At 43.5% G+C, this 21,922-nt stretch overlaps 1 protein-coding gene and 1 long non-coding RNA gene across 3 annotated transcripts in view; one reads left to right on the top strand and one right to left on the bottom strand.

The window, feature by feature from the left end:
- Window positions 1-21,922, top strand: part of LOC138975935 (leucine-rich repeat serine/threonine-protein kinase 1-like) — a 99,262-nt gene that overhangs the window by 23,291 nt on the left and 54,049 nt on the right. For both annotated transcript variants that reach the window (XM_070348706.1, XM_070348714.1), the window contains exons 7-13: window positions 846-1,069; window positions 8,251-8,393; window positions 9,804-9,973; window positions 16,231-16,366; window positions 18,676-18,931; window positions 19,396-19,505; window positions 20,386-20,480. In XM_070348706.1, the coding sequence (XP_070204807.1) occupies window positions 846-1,069; window positions 8,251-8,393; window positions 9,804-9,973; window positions 16,231-16,366; window positions 18,676-18,931; window positions 19,396-19,505; window positions 20,386-20,480 (1,134 nt within the window). The remainder of the gene's footprint in view (window positions 1-845; window positions 1,070-8,250; window positions 8,394-9,803; window positions 9,974-16,230; window positions 16,367-18,675; window positions 18,932-19,395; window positions 19,506-20,385; window positions 20,481-21,922) is intronic.
- LOC138975957 (uncharacterized) lies at window positions 17,508-18,464 on the bottom strand. Its single transcript, XR_011458827.1, has 2 exons — window positions 17,993-18,464; window positions 17,508-17,868 (listed from the first exon to the last, which is right to left on the bottom strand). It is a non-coding gene; the product is annotated as an uncharacterized lncRNA (long non-coding RNA).

Genomic DNA, 21,922 nt, shown 5'->3' with positions numbered 1-21,922 from the left:
GTATGCATGTAATCATGTTTTGGGTAGAAAATATCAAGAGAATGTGATGGTTGTGTGGTAATTTACAGCAAAAACAACTTTTGTCTAATCATGTATCATGCAATGTTTTTCAGTGCTCAAAGAAACAATAGGCAGCACCATTAAAACGCTTAGGGGCTGTCTAAAATTTGTAATTTACATATTTAATATACCCATGTTTAAGTATGCAAGAGTTTTCTCACTTAATATTCGTCTCATAACTTCGGTGTATTCAATTGCACAACGCACCATATAAGCGGATTCACAACACACACACAAGCATGCACGCACACACACACACACACACACATACACACACACACACACACACACACACACACACACACACACACACACACACACACACACACACACACATACACACACATTTGTACGTGTTTAATTTATGAAATTCATAGTCTCGTTGATTTTTTGGTTATTGTTGATCATATGGAGTTTTTGGAGTTTTTCTGTTTTAATTGATATGATAGAGACTGAAAAGAGAGGAGAAAGGGCTGCTGCAATTTTCTGACTTTTGATTTTGACTCATACCGTTGTACTAACGTCTCCTAGATCAACACACAATGACTATAATTATTCTGAATCAATGACACACTTTGAAGGCAAAATGAACAAGGTGATCAGCTTAAATTTGTTTTATGATTTGAATTCGGCAGAACGAAAAACTATCTTTTGCTGGAGGGCATACAATTACAGTTGTAGTAGAAGCATAATGATGTAAAATAATTCTTTAGCAAAAAATTGACAACAACAAAAGATTTGAGTTGATGCGCTTGCTGAAATGCCTCTGTTTCCATGACACACAGGTGAAGTACAATCTGAGGGGTGTCAACATTCACACAGTTCATCCTGTGTGGATAAAACCTCTCCTGGATGAGATCACACACCTTGACCTGAGCAAGAACAAGCTGAAGAAGCTGGACTTGTGCATCCCGTGGGGTATGAGGAACCTGCAACATTTGGACATATCCCATAACAGGCTGGTCAGGCTTGAGGCACCACAGTATGCTGAGGACATCGTGTGTCATAGGTTGCTGTCTTTGTTTCTGTTTCTCTAATCCATTTTAAGTTTGTACACTTTTGTAGTCTAGTCTGGCACAGGAAACAGTGATGTGAGTGATCACACCATGGTTGCAACTGTGGTGTTCTCTAGAGCACCGCTAGGACACGAACGAAGTGGACAAACTACAAAGAGCGCGTGACTGTTTGGGTCCACTTTATTTGAGCCATGCGCAGGCGGAAGTGCCCGGTGACTAAATACCGAAACCGATTACAAGAATCCGATTAAATTACATATTCTTACTCAACTCACATAGATAGCAATAACTTCGTTTGGTTGCTAAGACATTGAAGCACTCTTACATGGTAACATGGGGAGATAACTCTAAAACAAAAACCCACATGCCATATATGGCATGGTCCGTGGTGGTTATCTCCCCTACCGGCGCCCTGCGCATGCGCAGGATGTATACCGGTAATACTCATTCCTTTTTCTTCAACGCACGGAGCAAGACGTGCTGTTGTACTCTGGCTTCAATTTCAAGCTATTGGTCTTCACGGCGGTGACAGACCATCGAACCTTGGTAACGCTTTTGTTGTCTCTTCACTTCTCCAAGCATTGGGTGAGAGCTTTCATTTTTATTATTGAGACGCGTTTGACTTAACTTTCGGAACGTTTTGCAACTTGTGTTTTGGTTCAATTTGTCATACAAAATGGCGGACAAACCTAAAGATAAGGGGAGAGAGAGAACGCGGAGTTCGACCAGACAGGCTTGCTCTCCTAGTTCTCAGTCAGGCAAAGCGACCCATTCTAAAGTTAAAGTGGCTACTACCACTGCGTCTCGTACTCAGAAAAGTTCGCCGGGCGATAAAGTTTCTGTTTCTGTTTTCAACCCTGTGAGCGATGAATCGTTTTCGGTTTCTATTGACAAACCTTCCTCGTCTGTTTCGGCATCTTCCAAGAAAGTTCAAGCGCCTAGCGCTGATTTAGCTTTGACTAAAGCCGATTTGTTGGCGATCTTATCGTCTTTTAAGACAGAGGTGCATGATTTGATCTCGTCGGAAAGGCAAATAGCCTCGCATGCTGCTCGGCCTCTTCCTTCGGGTGTTGGAAATGTTAAATCGCTTGCGCGGGTTCATTCCGAACCGACTGCGACGGTCACGTCCGCTGGCGTGGTCGCAGGTCCAACGACGGAGTTGGAAGTGTCAGACTCTTCTTTTGACAAGTTTTTGTCTGGGTCTCGGACACCAGCACCTTCGGGTGTTCTTGGCGAAGCACGCAAACCTTTGACGTCGGTTTCCGTTTCGGCGGAAGTGCACACCGACCGTAAGGTTCTTTCCACAAACCAACCTGGCTCCGTTTCGGTCCTGGGCATGGGGTGTGAAGGGCATGTGTCTGCTGGTTCCGCTTCCTCCGTTTCGGTCGGGGCGGCTTCCGGTAGACAGACTACAGTGTCTTCCGGTTCCCATTTTATGGGGCTGGTTGATGCTCATGCTATACAGTCCTCTGCTGGTTCCGCTTCCTCCGTTTCGGTCGGGGCGGTTTCCGGTGGTAGGAGGGGTTTGCCTTCTGCTGGTAGCACTTCGCTGTCGGCGGCAGGCATTCACCAGCCTGTGGCTTCCGGTTCCGCTTTTGCGGCTTCCGCTGCCGTTTCTCAGGCTACATCCGCTTCCTTTCCCAGCCTTACAGCTGACATGGGGCAGGCGGATGGTGGTCCCCTCCACGGAGTTCCGGTTTCCGGAAATTTTTCACAGCCACTTCCGGTTTCGGCTCAAGTTGCCTCATCGGATTTCGGTTCTGCTGGACATCCTTCAGATGATCGTTATGATGCTTCTGTTGGGGATGAGCAGGATATGGAAGAAGAAGCGTCAGATGCAGATGAGGAAGCTCCTCGCCGACTTCCGGCTAAGCTACATCATTTGCTGGCTTTGGCAGCGGAGGTTACTGCACACTACTTCCCGGAAGGGGTGTCTGCAGCAACCACTTCAGCTGCTCCTCCTCCATCAGCTTTTGCTGATTTCGCTCCTTCTCAGGAACGGGCTGAGAACTTCAAGTTTTTAGAGTCACCTGCTGTGGCTTATCAGCTTGCGAAAGTTTTTTAGAGCGATGTTCCTCTTCCGTTGTTATCGGCTCATGGGGACGCTCCTGCAGAGGCTCAGCCCTGGCTTGCTGCTCCTGGTCGTGTGGCGCATCCTTCTGCGACCCCCAACCGGAAGCTTCGTCTCGCTGCCTCTAGCAGACCTTTGATTTCTTCCTTTGCCTTACCATCGTCATCACTTCCGGTTTCTCCGGAACTCGCTTCCATTAGGCCAAAAAAAAAATTGTCTGTTTAGGGTAACATGACCAAAAAAAGTAGGGTCGGTAGGTAGGTATTGTTTTTTTTTTTTTGTTTTTTGTTTTTGTTGTGTAAATGCTATGTTGGCTGAACATTCACTTCTTATATTTGATGAATACATGTTTCAAAACTAACGTATAAATAAAACAGAGAGAAAGGGAGAGAAAGAAACGCCAAATGTCTTTTTTTAGCATTTTTACCTCTTTTTTTTCTTTTTTTTTTTTGGGTCGGCGCCAAATCGATAGGGTCGGTCGGGTTACCCTAAACAGACAATTTTTTTTTTTGGCCTTAGGCAAGATGGCTACAGCAAGGAAAGGCTTTCTGTTTGTAAAGAGAAAGATCTCATTGCTGTTGAGGAATGCGGCCGCTCTGCTTTGGAATTATCGTCTCTGACTGACACTTTAATTCGTTCTCTCTCTTGAGCAGTTACATCCTCACTGAACCCTTTTGAGTTCAGGCATGATGCGGATCCTAAGGACGTTTCGCTTCTCTTTGCGACCTTAGGGAGGGTGACTGCAGAGCAAATGGCTTTGTCTGCGAGATTGTATGCGCAGACCGTCTTCTGGCGGCGGGAAGCTCTTCTGACGGGCTCTCGTCTAGAGGACAAGAACATTCAAGACGTGCTCAGGGTCTCGCCTATTCTGCAAGGTTCCCTACTTGGGCAGGACGCACTGATCGCGCTTCAAAAGCAGGCTCAGCAAAACAAGGACTTACAGTTTGCGAAGATTTCCGAGATGGCTTTTTCTAAGCATCAAGGAAAGCGCAGTGGTCCTCCTGCTCAGTCGTTCTCGGGGTCCTCCAAGGCTGGTCAGAATCCGAGCAAGGGTTCAGCTTCGCGAGGAGGGAATCGGTCGCGACCTTATCCCAAGAACAAGCCTTCCTTCGGGAAGAGGGGGTCAGGTCGGAAGCCTAACCCCCAATGATGCACCCCCGATCTCAGCACTCCTGCGCCCCCCACGCTTACGGTGGCGGGAGGCCTTTTGCGGGCTTTGCCAGCTTGGTTGAAGAAGTCAAACAACCACTGGATTGCAGGAGTGCTCCGATCGGGGTTCCGGCTTCTTTGGAGTTCTCAGAAGGCTCCTTTGACCAGGACTCCTCCTTCTTTTCGGTTTCCGGCCAGACCGGAAGCCAGAGAGGCCGCTCAGGCCGAAGTTCAACTCCTCATACAGAAGCAAGCGGTGGAAGAGGTTCGGGACCATGCCTCCCCAGGCTTTTACGGACGTCTGTTTGTCGTTCCAAAAGCCTCGGGAGGATGGCGTCCGGTGCTAGATCTTTCTCAGTTAAACCTTTTTCTGAGAAAGATCAAGTTTACCATGGAGACTCCCACCTCAGTGAGGCAGGCCCTCAGGCCAGGCGATTGAGTTACCTCCATAGACCTTTCCGACGCTTACTTCCACATCCTGATGCACCAAACAGACCGGAAATGGCTCCGCTTTGTTTGGGGCAACAGGATTTTTCAATTCAGAGCTCTTCCTTTCGGCCTTTCACTGGCTCCCTGGATCTTCACGATGGTAGTTCGCCAGTTTTGCGTTCTAATCAGGGGTCAAGGTATACGTCTACGGACGTACCTCGACGACTGGTTGATTCTGAACCAGGCACAATCTCTGTGTCTCAGACACACGCAGATCGTTCTGCAGGAGGCAGCGGAGCTAGGCTTCATGATCAACAACAAGAAGTCCGAGTTGACGCCTTCCCAGAATTTTACGTATCTGGGGATGGTGTTCAACACTGCAGAGTGGACGGTTCAGCCTTCACAGAGGAGGATAAACAAGATCCAGGATCACATAAATGCCACAGCGGATCTGTCTATGGCTTCGGTCAGATCTCTGACGTCCATCCTAGGCCAGATGGAATCGCTGGCTCCTCTGATTCTTTTGGGTAGGCTTCACAAGCGCCCTTTTCAGGAGGCGCTGAACTCCAGGTGGGATTCGCAGTCTCAGAACTGGGAGACGCTAGTCTCACTTCAGGACTGGTTTATAGAGACGACCAAACAGTGGCTGGTCACAGCTTGGCTCTCGCAGGGAGTTCCCATAGTCCTTTCCCCGCCTTCGAGGCACTTGTTCACAGATGCCTCTCTCGAGGGGTGGGGGGCTCACCTGGAAGACCACACGACCTTCGGTCTCTGGACTCAGACGCAAGTCAAATGGCACATAAATCTGCTGGAGTTGGAAGCAGTCTTTCTAGCTTTGACGGAGTTCCTACCCTTTGTCAAGGGAGAACATGTTCTTGTTCACTCCGACAACACCACAGTGGTGTCCTATCTGAACAAGCAAGGGGGGTCTCGCTCTCTGCCTCTATCGCACAGGGCATGCGAGATTTTAATGTGGAGTCACAATCACGGTGTAGTTTTGTCAGCAAAGTACCTTCCGGGAAGGCTGAATGTCTTGGCAGACTCTCTGAGTCGGTCTTCCAAGATAGTGCACACAGAGTGGACAATTACACATCAAGCGCTTCTCCGCCTCTGGGCTCAAGCGGAGAAGCCGTCCATAGACCTATTCGCCACACGGTACTCACGCAGTCTGCCGATGTTCGTTTCCCCATTTCCAGATCCCGAAGCGTGGGAAGTCAATGCTCTGGAAATTTCCTGGAGCGGTCTGCACGCCTACGCTTTTCCTCCGATTCCCCACCTAGGAAGGGTCTTGAGAAAGGCAGATATGGAAAGACCATCTCTGATCCTCGTAGCTCCAAACTGGCCGAGTCAGCCTTGGTACCCGTATCTTCTGCGACTGACAAGCGGACCACCTCTTCCTCTAGATCTCAGAAGAGGCGATCTGGTACAGCCTCGATCGGGCATTCCTCACGAGAACCCACAGTGGCTTGCCCTGCACGGTTGGATACTGTGCGGGAATCATTGAAACGATCGGGCGCGTCGGACGCTACTCTCGATTTTATTCAGGCGTCACATAGAGGTTCTACGTCGTCAGTATATACCTCTCACTGGTTGGCTTGGCTGAAATGGTGCAAGGCTAACGGAGTGAAACCTACGTCACCCCGTTCTATTCAGGTGGCAAACCATTTGTCTTGGCTCGCTAGTCAGGGCGCTGCGCCGGCTTCTTTGAAAGTCCGTAGGTCGGCGATTTCAGTCACACTGAAACAACTAGGACATTCTATATCACTCGGAGGTTTCATTTCTAGCGTGATAAAGGGAGCTTCCCTTCGTTTTGATAAAACGAGATCCGCTATTCCAGCATGGGATCTGCCTCTAGTGCTGGAATTTTTGAGGTCGCAAGACTTTGAGCCCTTATGCTCTGCCAGTCTGGCTAATCTTACGCGAAAAGCAGCTTTTCTCGTCATGCTGGCTTCGGCTAGACGCGGTAGTGAGATTCACGCCTTGTCGGGCTCACCTCGCGACATTTCTTTTGAGAAGGACGGTTCAGTTATACTCAGGTTTTGCGCGAAGTGTTTAGCAAAGAACCAAAAACCAGACAAACCCTCGCCGTTAATCCAGATTAAACCATTGATCGAGCTCCATTCTCGCTCCTTCGGATCCGGATGTCGCAAACTGTCCTGTGAGAACTCTGAGAGCATACCTGTCTCGTTCTAATCCGATCGGATCCTCCAGTCAAAAGCTTCTTTTCATCTCTGTCAATACGAAGAGAGAGAAAGACATAATAAAGTCTACCTTGGCTAGATGGATCTCCACCTTAGTAAGACAGGCTTACCTTTGGTGGCAAAGAAAGGGGGGGGGGGGGGCAGTCAGTCCTTCCTCTCCGGTCAGCCTGGACTCATGAACTTAGGGCTTGGGCATCGTCTTCGGCAGTTTTAAGATCCAGAAGACTTCAAGAAGTCATGGACTCAGCCTACTGGGCATCTGAGGATGTGTTCATGAACTTTTACCTACGGGATGTTGCAAGTTCCCGTATGGATGGAACATTTGGTCTGCCAGCTATGATAGCAGCGGGACAGATGCTTTCACGATGCTAACTGTGAGTATATTGTTTACCCACCACCTAGATTAGCAATCTGCTATCTATGTGAGTTGAGTAAGAATATGTAATTTAATATAAAATTTCAAAAATGAATTTTGATTTAATTAATATACTTACCAACTCACATATTGAATTCCCTCCCAGCCTGCCCCGCAAATTGTATGAAGGGGTATATGTTTCAGGACGGAATGAGTATCACCGGTGTACTTCCTGCGCATGCGCACAGCACCGGTGAGGGGAGATAACCACCACGGACCATGCCTTATATGGCATGAGGGTTTTGTTTTAGAGTTATCTCCCCATGTTACCATGTAAGAGTGCTTCAATGTCTTAGCAACCAAACGAAGTTATTGCTATCTATGTGAGTTGGTAAGTATATTAATTAAATCAAAATTTATTTTTGAAATTTTATATTACTCTACAGCAACTACTGGTGTAAGGCAGTCACACAACACACACACACAGATTTTACAGCCTTAAGGTGCTAGAACATATGCTTATCAATCTGAGCTGTGCGATTAAGGATATTTATGGCAGTGAAAGTGGTTTTCAAAATGAGGGATTTGGAGGGGGGGAAAAGAAGTGAAAATTCATAAATTAATGATCATGGACATGGGAAGAGAGTTCCCCTGCACGCAGCATATGGCTGCCTTAAAATGGCAGGGTAAAAACAGTCATACACGCAAAAACCCACTTGTGCAAAAAACACAAGTGCATGTATGTGGGAGTTTCAGCCCATGAACGCAGAAGAAGAAGATAGGAAAAGAGTAAGCCAAAAGTAACTGAGTGAATAAACAATACTATAACTGCAGTTAAAATGGGTGAGAACTTCAGCACGTCAACCCTTTTCAGCAGGCAAAAAGATTTTTTGATGCAGATGTTTGTGTTTTAACATTTCTCATGCTGATGTTTGTATTGTAACATTTTTCTTCGTTCCTTTTTTTCAGGCTGGAAATAGTCAACCTGTCTGAGAACCGTCTGTCAGAAGTGTGCATTGACCTCTTTCAGCTTCCGTCATTGACTGACCTCAACCTTGCCCACAATGCCTTGCAAAGGCTGAGTCAGTTGCAGTCACCAAGCACGTCTACAGGTTCGTTCATGTTGATATTAGTTGAGCTGCATGTGCCTCTTTTCGAAGGAGTGAACCCGGAATTCCAAAAAGAAGAAACCTATTGTCTCGGGATTTGCTGCAACTTTTGTGAACTTATTTCTCTTTCTAGTTTCATGCAATCTCCTCATGACCAGTTTTTAGTGTCTGTAATCCAGAGGTAGAAAGGAAATCATTACTTACCGTACTTTCCGGATGACAAGGCGCTTAATTATACAAGACGCACCCCCTTCTTTTTAAAAAAAAATGTAATCCAGTCACCCATTGGACCAGGGGGCCGATAGGGCGCACCAAAATGACCCAGTTTTTGCCATGAGAGGTGGTTCCCCTGTCATATCTGAGAGAGGAAACACTTCCTGCACCGGGGTCAGTGACCGGTCAGTGACCGACTTTAACTGAGTGAAAATATGTGTGCTCTGTGTGTGCGGCCAGATCAAAGGCATTGTGATAGCTGGGTGGCCTTGTTTATAGACACCACCTTCTTCCCAGGGGTCAATGACCCAGTTTTTGCCATGAGAGGTGGTTCCCCTGTCATATCTGAGAGAGGAAACACTTCCTGCACCGGGGTCAGTGACCGGTCAGTGACCGAGTTTAACAGAGTGGAAATCTGTGTGTGCGGCCAGATCAAAGGCAGGGCAGTACCTAGTAGCTGAAACATGCATTATCACAAGTTGTTTGACTGGTACTCAAGCGGTCTCTTTGATTTTTTTCGTATTTCATACACGGATTAGGCGCTTCGTTATACAAGACGCAGGGGTCGAACTCGAGGAAAAAAGTCGTGCCTTATGACCCGGAAAGTACGGTAGATTACAATTTAAGTTTTTCTAATGAGCAGTATACTTTCAGATAGGTTGAGGTTGGACGAGTCAATCGAGGATCCCTGAGGCTCCTGTCTGAAAGTCAAACAGTTGTCACCATATTGTGGTGGATAGTGCTTCTGTTCACGTAGGGATGAGCCCAGTTCGAATCCAGCAGCGAGTGCTCTTTTTAAGTGTTATTTTGTTTCTATCTTTCAATCTTAAAGCTTTCTTTTTCAGATTCATTTCTTCTTTGGTTTCCTGTTTTTCTTTTCCAACCAAAAACTATTGAGTGTTTTTTGAAAGATTGAAGAAAGCCACACCAAAGTGATATTCTTGCTGCTGAGAAGCAAGTCTTTTTTCAGTCTGAAACTGATTTTTACACACAAGAGTTCTTTGCATTCAACTCAATCATATCTTTATCTGCAAATTATCCATGATTGCATGTCTGTTGAGTGGACTCCGGTCTCCTGAACCGACTCATCAAACCTTGAACCATGGACTAAATCTTTCTATGTTAGATATATCAAGATATGCTGAGGATGGTATTGTAACCTATTTCAACAAGTGACCCAATTCTCTGTCAATCTGTCAGGCTCCAGACGACCTACATGGTACTGCCCCAGCCTGCTCACAGTGAACCTGTCGCACAACCAGCTGGATGTTATGTCAGGCGACGACCTCAAACACTGCCCCTCCATCACACGACTGGACCTCAGTCACAACAAGCTGGCCAGTCTCCCCTCACCTTGGGACTGCCCTATGGTGAGAAACATGTTAACCATAGCATTATACTCATGTCAGACAATAGGTAATTTACAGCATGTTTGTGGTGAAGTTTACTTTTTACATTTAGACGAAGGCCGGACTTTGGTACAGTAAAACCTGTCAAATAAGGACACCCTTGGGACCAGACAAAAGTGTCCTTATTCTGCAGGTGTCCTTATTAGACAGGTGCAAGTAAACGCGACAAAGTCAAGTTGAGAGAGAGAGAGTACTGCACATGTACATGTACATTTATAAGAAAAACAGAAGCTGTTTAGATTAAATAGAGAAACATTTAATATTGACTTGTAAAACAAGTTTCAGGCATGGTACTCTCAAAAACGAAAATCCAAACAAACAAAAAAAACAAAAAAAAATCTGCTGATTGACTTGAGATTATTATTTTTTCTTACTCAAGCCTTGTTATCTTTCACTTATATCCCTCTCAGCTTCAAGGAGAGGGCACTAAACACATTTGAATTAGTAAAAAGTCGCCTGAGCGGCCCCCTGGACCCCCGGCTTTATTTCAGCTGAAACTGCCATTCCTTCAGTACCATGCCTGAGTTTAAAAACTTGTGATAATGCATGTTTCAGCTACTAGGTACTGCCCTGCCTTTGATCTGGCCACACACAGATTTCCACTCTGTTAAACTCGGTCACTGACCGGTCACTGACCCCCATGCAGGAAGTGTTTCCTCTCTCAGATATGACAGGGGAACCACCTCTCATGGCAAAAACTGGGTCATTGACCCCTGGGAAGAAGGTCGTGTCTTTTAACAAGGCCACCCAGCTATCACAATGCCTTTGATCTGGCCGCACACACTTATTATGGACCCAAAATACGTGTCCGCGTCCGTAATGCCGAGGTGGCCGTAACGTACAGGTGTTTTACAGTGTAAAGCAGTCCGTGCCGAGACTGACTGTCCGTATTCTGCGAGTGTCCGCTAAGTCCAGTGACCGTATTTGACAGTTTTCACTGTATTGCATTTCAGCTTGGTGGCTTAAATAATAACTAATGAGTTTGGTCATTAAAACTTGTAATTAAAATTATTTTTTTATTAATCGATCCAAAAACAATTTCATCTTATTCTGCGTCATTTTCTGATTCCAGAAACATATACATATGTTATATTTGGATTACAAACAAGCTCTGAAAATTAAAAATATGAAAATTATGATTAAAATTAATTTTCCAAAATCGATTTAAAAACAATTTCATCTTATTCCTTGTCGGTTCCTGATTCCAAAAACATATAGATATGTTTGGATTAAAAACACGCTCAGAAAGTTAAAACGAAGAGAGGTACAGAAAAGCATGCTATGCAGCACAGCGCGACCACTACCGCACTATTCTGCATGGCTTGTCGATTTCACTGCCTTTGCCACGAGCGGTGGACTGACGAAACTACGAGTATATGTGGTCTTGGTTCAATTTCATTCTGTGAGTTCGACAGCTTGACTAAATGTTATTATTTCGCCTTACGCGACTTGTTTTTTCTTACCTTCATGGTTTGTTGATCATTTACTCATTCATTCTCTCCTTTTTGTAGCCGCCGGCTATTTATAGCCTGGCGATACTTAGGTTTCGCTCTAGTGGTTGTTTGAAAGTCTAGTTGATTGTCGACTGGGGACTGTATCTCTGGTACTCTGGGGTCACTTGAGCTCAAATATGGCGAGTAGCTTGGAATTGTGGGGCCAAGGGTTTGTGCAAAAAATTACATTCCTAACGGTAGGCAAACGGAAGATATTAGCTTTACACGTTTTTCACTTTTTTGGCACCCGGCCAGGAAAAAAATTCCCTGTAAAGCGGGTGCTAAAGATTTCGCATGAGGACGCGCGTTTCAACCTAACACTTGACGTCGAAGACATGTGCTAAGTGAGACCTAAAACCTTTATACACGAAGCATGGAAGCTTTTACAAAGCATGGGCGTGTCCACTAGTCAGATAACATGTTTTTTAATTCGTTTCAGCTGTTGTCAAAGACGTTTTCAACTTAAATTGAATTTGTACTGTCATTGCGTATGTCTGGGTTTGAAACATCGTCCCGCGGCGCTCTCGATGTGTGGAGGGGTTGATATACTCTAAGAGAGGCTTGATTTTTCATTTTCATTTCATTACTTTATTGTCCCATCGCTGGGAAATTCGGGTTGCTTCCTCCCAGTGGAAAGATTTCGACGAGCGCACAATAGCTCAATCGTTTAGGGCGCTTATGTGGCAAGGCGTAGGTTTTTTTGTTTATTATTTTCATCCGAGCATGCAGCTTTCACGTTTTTTCTTCTGCACTCCTTTCTGGCTCTCTCTTTCATTTTATTTTAATATTTTTTAAATTATTTTTTTAATTTAAATTTTTTATTTTTTTTATTTCTTCTGCACTCCTTTCATTTTATTTTGATTTTTGTAATTTTAATTTAAAAAAAAAATTCAATTATTTTAATTTTTTTATCAGGGTCAAAAGTTAGACACGGTCAACAGGTTTTGCTCTGAGTGAGTGCAGGTGGCCTCAATTAGCTGACGGTGACACCTCTCTGCCCACAGAGGGGCTGGGGAGGGGGGGGGGGAGACAGGGGGTGGGGGGTGGGATGGTAGTCAGCAGGAAGTGAAAGATCTCTGGAAGTAATGAAGAGGTGTACTCTTCCAAAGTTCAGTTGTCACGGCTTCGGGTAAGGAAAGCGGTGTTGTGTACAGGCGTCTCAGTGGTTAGTCGAGACTATCTAAAATAAGGTCTCGGCGACGACTGTTGTTGTTAATCTGTTACTTTGATGCCGACAGCTCTGTCTGTCTGTCATTCTGTCTCTCTCTCTCCCCCCCCCCTCTCTCTCTCACTCTCTCTCTCTCTCTTTCAAAAACACCTTTCACTGTATTTAATGTTAAATTACAAAAAATCACAGTGATGGAAGACTTTGTTTGGTTATATTTGCATTTGTCCAAAGCATCAGTGTTCATTATATCCACACAAAAACACTCAAAGCTTTAATAACACATTTACTCATGCATGTGTATTCAGCATTGTTTTCACTACGTTACATATACAACGCTTTATATTTGTGTATAATATGTAATGTGTAAATATTCATATGTTGTTGTTTTTCTCTACCTTTTTTGACTCACATGCGAAGCAAAAGTGAGTCTATGTACTCACCCGAGTCGTCCGGCCGTCCGTCCAGCCGTCCGGAAAACTTTAACGTTGGATATTTCTTGGACACTATTCAGTCTATCAGTACCAAATTTGGCAAGATGGTGTATGATGACAAGGCCCCAAAAAGCATACATAGCATCTTGACCTTGCTTCAAGGTCAAGGTCGCAGGGGCCATAAATGTTGTCTAAAAAACAGCTATTTTTCACATTTTTCCCATTTTCTCTGAAGTTTTTGAGATTGAATACCTCACCTATATATGATATATAGGGCAAAGTAAGCCCCATCTTTTGATACCAGTTTGGTTTACCTTGCTTCAAGGTCAAGGTCACAGGAGCTCTTCAAAGTTGGATTGTATACATATTTTGAAGTGACCTTGACCCTGAACTATGGAAGATAACTGTTTCAAACTTAAAAATTATGTGGGGCACATGTTATGCTTTCATCATGAGACACATTTGGTCACATATGATCAAGGTCAAGGTCACTTTGACCCTTATGAAATGTGACCAAAATAAGGTAGTGAACCACTAAAAGTGACCATATCTCATGGTAGAAAGAGCCAATAAGCACCATTGTACTTCCTATGTCTTGAATTAACAGCTTTGTGTTGCATGACCTTGGATGACCTTGACCTTGGGTCAAGGTCACATGTATTTTGGTAGGAAAAATGTGTAAAGCAGTTCTTAGTGTATGATGTCATTGCTAGGTTTAGTTATTTGACCTTGACCCTGAAGGTCAAGGTCATGTAAAGGTCAAGGTCAAGCATGTGAGTCGTATGGGCTTTGCCCTTCTTGTTTCTACGTTAATATCTGTGTAAATATGTGATTAGATTAGTCCCCTCTCTAGGCGAGGGCTGGTTGAAAAAAAGCTCGTTGTATTGCTTATGCCACAACCCTCGAAAAATAAAATTTGATTTGATTTGATTTGATTTGATCTCTCTCTCTCTCTCTCTGTCTCTCTCTCTCTCTCTCTGTCTCTGTCTCCCCCTCTCTCTCTCTTTCTCTCTCCCTCTCTCTCTCTTTCTCTCGCTCTCTCTCTCAGTATGGTTTGAAACTGTTAAGCGTGACTTAAGGTCGTGGATTAGGTCACAGGTCAACTGTTTGTGCAGAGACAGTATCCATGTCCTACCCCCGTGTCACTACGGGCGGCTACTTTGCCCGTTAAGGTCAATGCTTGCTTAGGTAACTGTTGAACAGACACACAGACATCCCCCCCCCACACACACACACACACACGCATGCAGGCTTGCATGCACACACGCACACATCACCACAAACACACACACACACACACAAAACACACACACACACACACACACACACACACACACACACACACACAGATTTGGATTTGTGGAGTTCACTTTTTCCTTTAATGTCTTCAGATGGTTTTGATTTTAGGTTCCAGGGGATAACACTTTGATGATCTACCAATTGACTGCATGCTTGATGTTGATGTAAATACAATGTAGATGATATGGCAGACACAATGCCGAGAAATGTTAAATGGACAGCTGCTTCTCACTTCTCTCTGCACAGATCTCCTTGGGCTTTCAGACACACTTCAGTCGTCTATCCATTTGAAAAATTGCCACGTTTCATTGACTTTTTTGCAAGGAGTCGAACACTGCTATTTTGCGACGCATTAGTTTTTATCACTGTCCTGGTAGATATAAGCGCAAGACGAATAAAGCCAAAGTAAACGAGGAGGAATTAAGTATCCAATCAGGTCCCACACGTGAACTAATTACGTCAAAAGCCAACATGGAACTCGAGTTGTCTTGTAGAGAGCGAGAGTTCTTTCTATCTTGGGCAGTTTAGGTCAAGACATTTTGTTTGATTACATAAGACAATTGTAAAACATAGTATTTAGTTCCTTTTTTGCATGTCACACAGTCTTTAGCCCCAAAAACGTGATTCGGGGAAATGTTCATATAATGTCAAACATTTCTATAAAAACCACCGAAGGGGTTGGGGGTTGGGGAGTGACTGTCAAAGAGGAAATGAAAGCAGATGAGGGATAGCAATCAGGTGAAGGAATGAAATCAGGTGAGGGAAGGAAAGCAGATGAAGGAATTAAAAACACATAAACAGGGTTCGTACAGGTCATGGAAAACCTGGAAAGTCATGGAATTTGATTTTTAATTTTCCAGGCCTGGAAAGTCATGGAATTTCAATTCAAGTCATGGAAAGTCATGGAATTTAACAAAAATAAGAAAGAAAAAATAATTAACCTTTAGCACGCCAGCGGCTATTTTCGTCGCCCAGCCATTCCCTCCCCTTTGCCAGCCAGCAGCGATTTGCGTCGCCAGCACAAGGCTTGTTCGTATGACCAACTTCTCGTTCGTATTTGCATACGAGAATAACGGTATTTTTAACGGCACTTGAGCCAAAGCGAGGCTCACTTCCTTCCGTTATCTCGTCGTGTCGTCTGCGCCGCATTTGAGTCGGTTTCGTCGAAGTTTTCTGCTTTTGTTTTTGCATCGATAAAGTACTTTAGCGCTTCGACAAGCAAGATGGAGGATGATGAGTTTGAAACTTTCTTTCGAGTTGTTTCTTGACAACAAAAAGTATGCGGAATTGGAACGAATTACCAAGGAAGATCTTCGCAATGAACTGTGTATCGCGGTGAAAAAAATGACAGTTCGTCAAGTCACAGTGACGGTTACGAAACGGAATTTACGAAAGTGCAGATGGATACAAACAGTGGCTGGTCCAGTCACAGGCGGAAGATATTGTTCACTGGACCACTACTTTCATAGAAAGTCGTGGTCCAGTGAACGATACCTTCCGCCTGTGGTCCAGTTTAGTGAAATGACAGGACCAGCAAACATTACCGATAATCTGACTGCGTAGCAAATGCTTGACTTGCTTGTCGAAGAGACACTGCGTAGAAACTGAGTCAAATTCAGTGCAAAGCAAGCCAGTGTCAAAACTGGCAGTGACAAGACGTAAAAAGTGTGCGTGTTCGAAAATGGCGACCTGTGGATCTAGTCATGGAAAATGTTATTGAGGCTCATGGAAAGTCATGGAAAAGTCATGGAATTTTGTTTCTAAAAACCAGTGGGGACCCTGCATAAAGGAATGAAATCAGGTGAGGAAATGACGCTGTATTTTCAGGAGTACCTGGACGTGTCTTACAACCAGCTGGAGAGGTTTCCGCCCAGTACAGAACAGTTCTGGAGTGGCAGCCTGCTGACACTCTTCCTCCACAACAACCAGCTGGACCAGCTGAACGAGAACATTCTCAAGCTAGGTATGCCCTTAATTCTTTCTCTTCCTTCCTATGGCATGCATCTTTTCTGGGGGAAAAGCTCTGAGATGAAACAGTTTGAATTGTATCATGTACTATGTTGTTTTGCTGTAACCAAACAAGATGTCTATGATCATAACATACAAAAGTCAGGACATATATCAATGTAAAGGTTATTGATTGCTTTATCTGAAAAAAAACCCACCTAGATTTGTGAATTATCTCCCTTTGGTTGTACGAGAGTGTTATTAACCCTTTGTTGCAAAATAAGGGTTTACTGAAACAAAGTTGTGTTTTTTGACAACTTCAATTGGAGCAATTTGAAAATAAAAGGTTGCAATTACAGCCTATGACAACCATCTCTGTAGGGAAGCATAGTTGATGAGCCGATTTTTTGAAATCTTGCGCCCATGTTACAAAACAAGAGTGAGGTGACCGAGATTTTTGACGAAAAATGACCACGGGTGACTACTGTACTGAGCGTTGCGCCCTGAAAAAAACCAGGAACTTGAGTCGATTGCCAGTGGATTGAGTATGTTCAGCAAGTGTAGCAGTATGCATGATAATAAATATAATCTCAACTGAAATAAAAATGTCAAAGCGGAAGGAAATTCCACTATTTCGTCAAATTTACTGAAAGTGATTACAGACAGAATGCCTTTTTGCTTGTCCACGGTAGTCTTCAGAATTAGTAATTGTGCAATAATATGGTTTGAAAAGAAAGTTTATGATGACTTTTCCATAATGTTGTCAGCATTACCATATACTGCTGAGCCTATCAGTTCGTATTTATGACCAAATTCAAACTATTTTCCTCCAGTAGGCGTGTCACCAGTGTGAATGAATGCAAATGAGCTAATATGCTGTCATACAGAAACCAAACACAACTCCGAATTTAGGTTCCCTCCACTGATTAATCAGCTATGACAACATACACACAAATACACACAATCATGAACATAAAGGTTAGATACTCAAAAATCCGGTACTCACAGTTTTGTAGCAAAACAACTAGAGATGACAATCTCGTACAATTGCACTATCAAAACTCTCTACTCTTCAATCAGGTAAAGAAATACAACCAGTCCGTGACCTCATAGGCGCACGATATCTATTTTAAGTGTAACGACTCACGGCTCTTGTATAGTCAAAAATCACTGTCTACTCTGTCTACTAAATATTCTGTATCTCTTAAGTAATCAAGTTCTTGTAGACATATTTTAATTCTGGTCCTACACAGAATCACACAGCTTCTATAGCCGTACACTAGGAAATGTATTTACTACTAAATCCTTTTACTGGCGACCTCGGTCTACGCAGTAACTATCGCCCAGTGACCTCTAGGGTCCAACTATACGGACACAAAATAACCGTGCTCTAGCGTCTATAAATCCCGTCGAATCTCCGCTAGGCGAGCCAATAGGTAAGATAATTACGGCGACTTCTCAGATCCTTGGTGCCGTCATCTGGTCGCTACCTTCCTGTCTGACCGGTTATACGACGCACTGCACAACATAAATAGCAGACATCTTGTCTTAGATATCTGTCTGCTATGTTTAAAGTTACAGTGTTAGTCGATTCGACTTATGCGATAAACATTAACGATACTCAAATGCTTATTCCATTTACCTGTTAAGTGCTCTACTCGGGCTTCCTTTCTCCCGGTCGATTCCCGTGACAACCCCTCCCTGTCGCTGGACAGTGGTTAAGTGTAACTATACTTTCGTTGCGATGTACAAAGTCAACTCTCTCGGCCAGTGAGTTGAATTCACAGAACGTGCCATCGTAACACTTCTCTACGTCACGCTACTATCTCTGGTTAGCGCTCTAAAAGCGTGGAGGCTATCACTATAAACTTTGCCTGTCAATGTTATTCGTGATTTCCTTCACATCCAGTAAGAAGCATTATATAAGCAAACCCTGGGTGAAAAAATGGGTGTCATATTGTGAGCGTGCTGCACACCATACACATCAGAGTAAGTTGTTCATCCCGATCGCAGGAGTAAAGCGTGGAACATGCTCCTGATGAAAAGCTTGTCCGAGGTAAAGGGGGTCTTACTCTTCCACACCGCTGAAAATCCTGAAAGAGTTATTATCGAAAATCGTCTATTATCAATGAAAAAATATGCAAAGCTGTTCTAACTTTACCCCCCCACCCCTACCACTCGCTTTCATAACCTTGCTCTTTCAGATTTTCGGAGGTCTTGAAAGGGGGGTACCACAGTAAATATAGTTGACTGAAAACGAATTGGATGTTGTATGGGTAATATCAGCTGCCATGAAACTTTTCTTGTTGTGCCAACATTTTGCAGGAATGCTTGAGAAGCTGAACGTTTCACACAACAAGGTCCAGTACTTGGCGCCACGCCGTGCGTGGGACTGTCCCTCCCTGGTGGAGCTCAACCTCAGTCACAACTGCCTGGGCAAGGCAAAGCCAGCAGCTGTGGACTTCCCTTCTCACTTGCTGTCTGAAGAGCTGAGGTCATTGAACCTCAGTGATAATCAACTCATCGTCCTGCCCACCAGTGTCTGCTATATTAAGAACCTGGCAAATCTGGACATCAGCAAGTGAGTAAGGCAGAGACAGAGAGATCGAGACAGAAAAGAAAAAGAGGGTATATTGTGTGTGATGTGTGTGTGTGTTTGTCATGAAAGTCTTCAAACTCCCATAGCAAAGAGTTGTGTTATGTGCTGTCTTACCTGCCTGATGGAAGTTAACAGCCAAGATATTTGCCATCACATCAAGTGTAATACTGTAACGCAGATGGTAATGGTAAAAATATATGATCTGATGTTATTTGATACATTGAAAGCCTTTTCTGTTATTAATTACCTGTGAAAGTATAAGAGTAGAAGTCACGGCTATTTCATTCTGGTATCCCTTTTACACTATGATAAAGAAGTGTCAGACAGTGACAGAGAGAGCATTTTTAATGAGAAGCCTGGCTTAATTGCACCCATTTCTCCAACCACACTCTCACCCCGAACTTTAGTAATCATGACACAGATCTGCTGTTTGCTATTGTCTGCAGCAATCCACTGAAGGACTTGCCAAAAGAACTGGGAAACCTGCGGGAGTGCTGGGATTTGAAAGTGAATGGACTGAATATTAAAAAATCTGATCTGCAGGAAGTGGTACAAAGTGAGTGATGCTTCTGCACAATTGTATTGTTACGGAAAACACTTTGTTGTCTTTCTTTTGGTTTTTCTCTATCTCAAACAGATGAACATGTCAGCAGAGAGTGTTACATTGGGTGAAGATTTACTAGGAAAATAGGTTTTGGTAATACTAGGTCTTCTTACTGGGTGAATAAGGCATTTGAACTTTTTTGTCAATCTTAATTTCTCCAAGGTGTTTATCATAATATAATTTGAAGCTGATTATGTAACACTTATGATTTGTGAGGACTTAAATTTTTGTAGTTTCAATAACTTGCAGAGCCTAGGAAGATCGAGCTGCTTTTTCTTCGAAATACTTGGGCAAACAAACCCACAGTGATGTCAAGTGATCGATCGACTGACATCCCAGTGAAAATTAGCTCCGATCTGTGTTTTCTGCACTGTCCGCTTATAGTATTCCGCTCTTTTTATTGAAAAGTATGCACATCAGAGCTGACTATTCAATGCCAATCACTGACCATGTATGGAGACATGCTGTTCGCTTGTGTTTGGCTTCCACACCTGGTTAGGGATCTTTGCAGTTGCGCAATCACAACGGCATTGAATTGTCAGCTTTGATGTGCATACCTTTGAAAAAAAAATTTGTAATATTGAATGGACGCAGATCGGAGCTTACATTTTTACTGGGATATCAGGTGATTGCTTGATTTCCCTGTCACATGAGTTGGTTTGCCTCATTATTTCCAAGGAAAAGCAACTCTTCCTCAACTATAAAACCCGACAGAGTTATTTCAAGAATTCATCTATTTAGATGAGATAAATAAATGACCTTTTAATCCATTTTGTTATTTGTAACCTACCTCAAATAATGACCAGTCATTCAATTTTTGTGTTTTTGCAAGGTGGCAAGACGGCAGAAATCATTGAACACCTGCGCAAACAGATGAGAAATGTACAACCTTGTGACATCATCAAGGTTACTGTCATTGGGCCTCAGGTAAGATTTTGTTCATAATCAAGTGCCTACTTTGGGGAACTACAAGGCGCTTTTTTATACAAGGCCCAACCCCTATTTTTAACCTCAAAATAAGAAAACTCCACATATTAGGTGCTTCCGGTTTATTAGGCACAAGCAAGAAAAAGTACAGAAAGAAAATACATTTATTTGCGGATATGCGCTGCAAAATCAAAGCAACTGGGATCGAACGGTCCCTGCTCTTATCAATCCGAATATACTCTAACTCCTGCCAGCTGTGTGCCCTTGTAATTAAACAGACACTGGTACAACAGACCCAAGGAAAATCGCTGATATTTTCAGCTTTGACTTTTGCTTTTAATGTCTGAGAGGGATGGTCTCGATGTCATAGTAGCAAAAGAAACACAACTCATTCGCGCCCACTGTTGCAAGTGATTTTTCATTGTCGTAAAATATGAAACAGATAAGGTAAATCAAAAAGGAAGACAGATTCGTGGAGGACATTTTACTGGCTGTAGGGTGCAGGGGTCAAGGTTGGGATAAGATTATAATTAGTTGCACCTTATAGTCCTGAAAACATTCCAATACATTAATTTGTTTCTACAATGTCATAAATAACTATGCATGTGCGTTTGAGTGCATATCTTAAAATTTGTGATGAGGCCGTTTATTGTTAAACCAATTTTTGACTGGAAAGGCCATCCATTCCCCAACAATACTAAGCAGATTTATTTCACATAAGGTATAGTGTCTATACAATGGAACCTACAACACAGAAAAAATCAAATTCACAAAAGCAAATTTCCGGAGTTAAAATTGACAAAACAAACCAGAAAGCTAAAACGCAACACGTTTAGCATGTCATTAAATTGGTAAGAACAATTAAATTTGTATTCAAAACAAGTCATTTTTGTTCACCTATCTTGTCTAACAATGACGGTATGGAAGGTGTCATTCTTCTCAGAAGCCATAAAAGGTTGTTTTAGAAGCCGCTTTTTTTTAGTGGGTAATATGGCTGATGGGATCTATGTCTACCAAAAGAGTAGGATTCCCTGTAGGTGGAGTTCCTGTAGAGGGATTCCCTGTATACAGGGAATCCCACAGGTTAGAGTTTTTCAATAAAACTTGCAAACCATACTCGAATTTCTAAGAATTATCACTAAAGATTGAAAAACATCAAATTCTACCGATGTCGCTAAGCATCACGTGACTCTCAGCGATATCAGCGAAACACTACTGGTACTAGACCCTGTGGGATTCCCTGTATACAGGGAATCCCACTACAGGAACTCCAACTACAGGGAATCCCACTCTTTTGGTCGACATAGACCCCATCAGCGGTAATAGGAGACAAAAACTGTACATTTTGAATCTGTAACTCCTCAATGTGTTGTCTACAAACTTTTAGTGATTTATGCTAACAAATGTTGTAAAACATACACAGAATCGTAAGTCATTTGAGA

The sequence above is a fragment of the Littorina saxatilis genome, linkage group LG1 (genome assembly GCF_037325665.1).
Source record: "Littorina saxatilis isolate snail1 linkage group LG1, US_GU_Lsax_2.0, whole genome shotgun sequence".
Taxonomy (NCBI): Eukaryota; Metazoa; Mollusca; class Gastropoda; order Littorinimorpha; family Littorinidae; genus Littorina; species Littorina saxatilis.
Note: the sequence above shows the minus strand (reverse complement) of the source record. Positions and strands in the feature narration are given on the sequence as shown.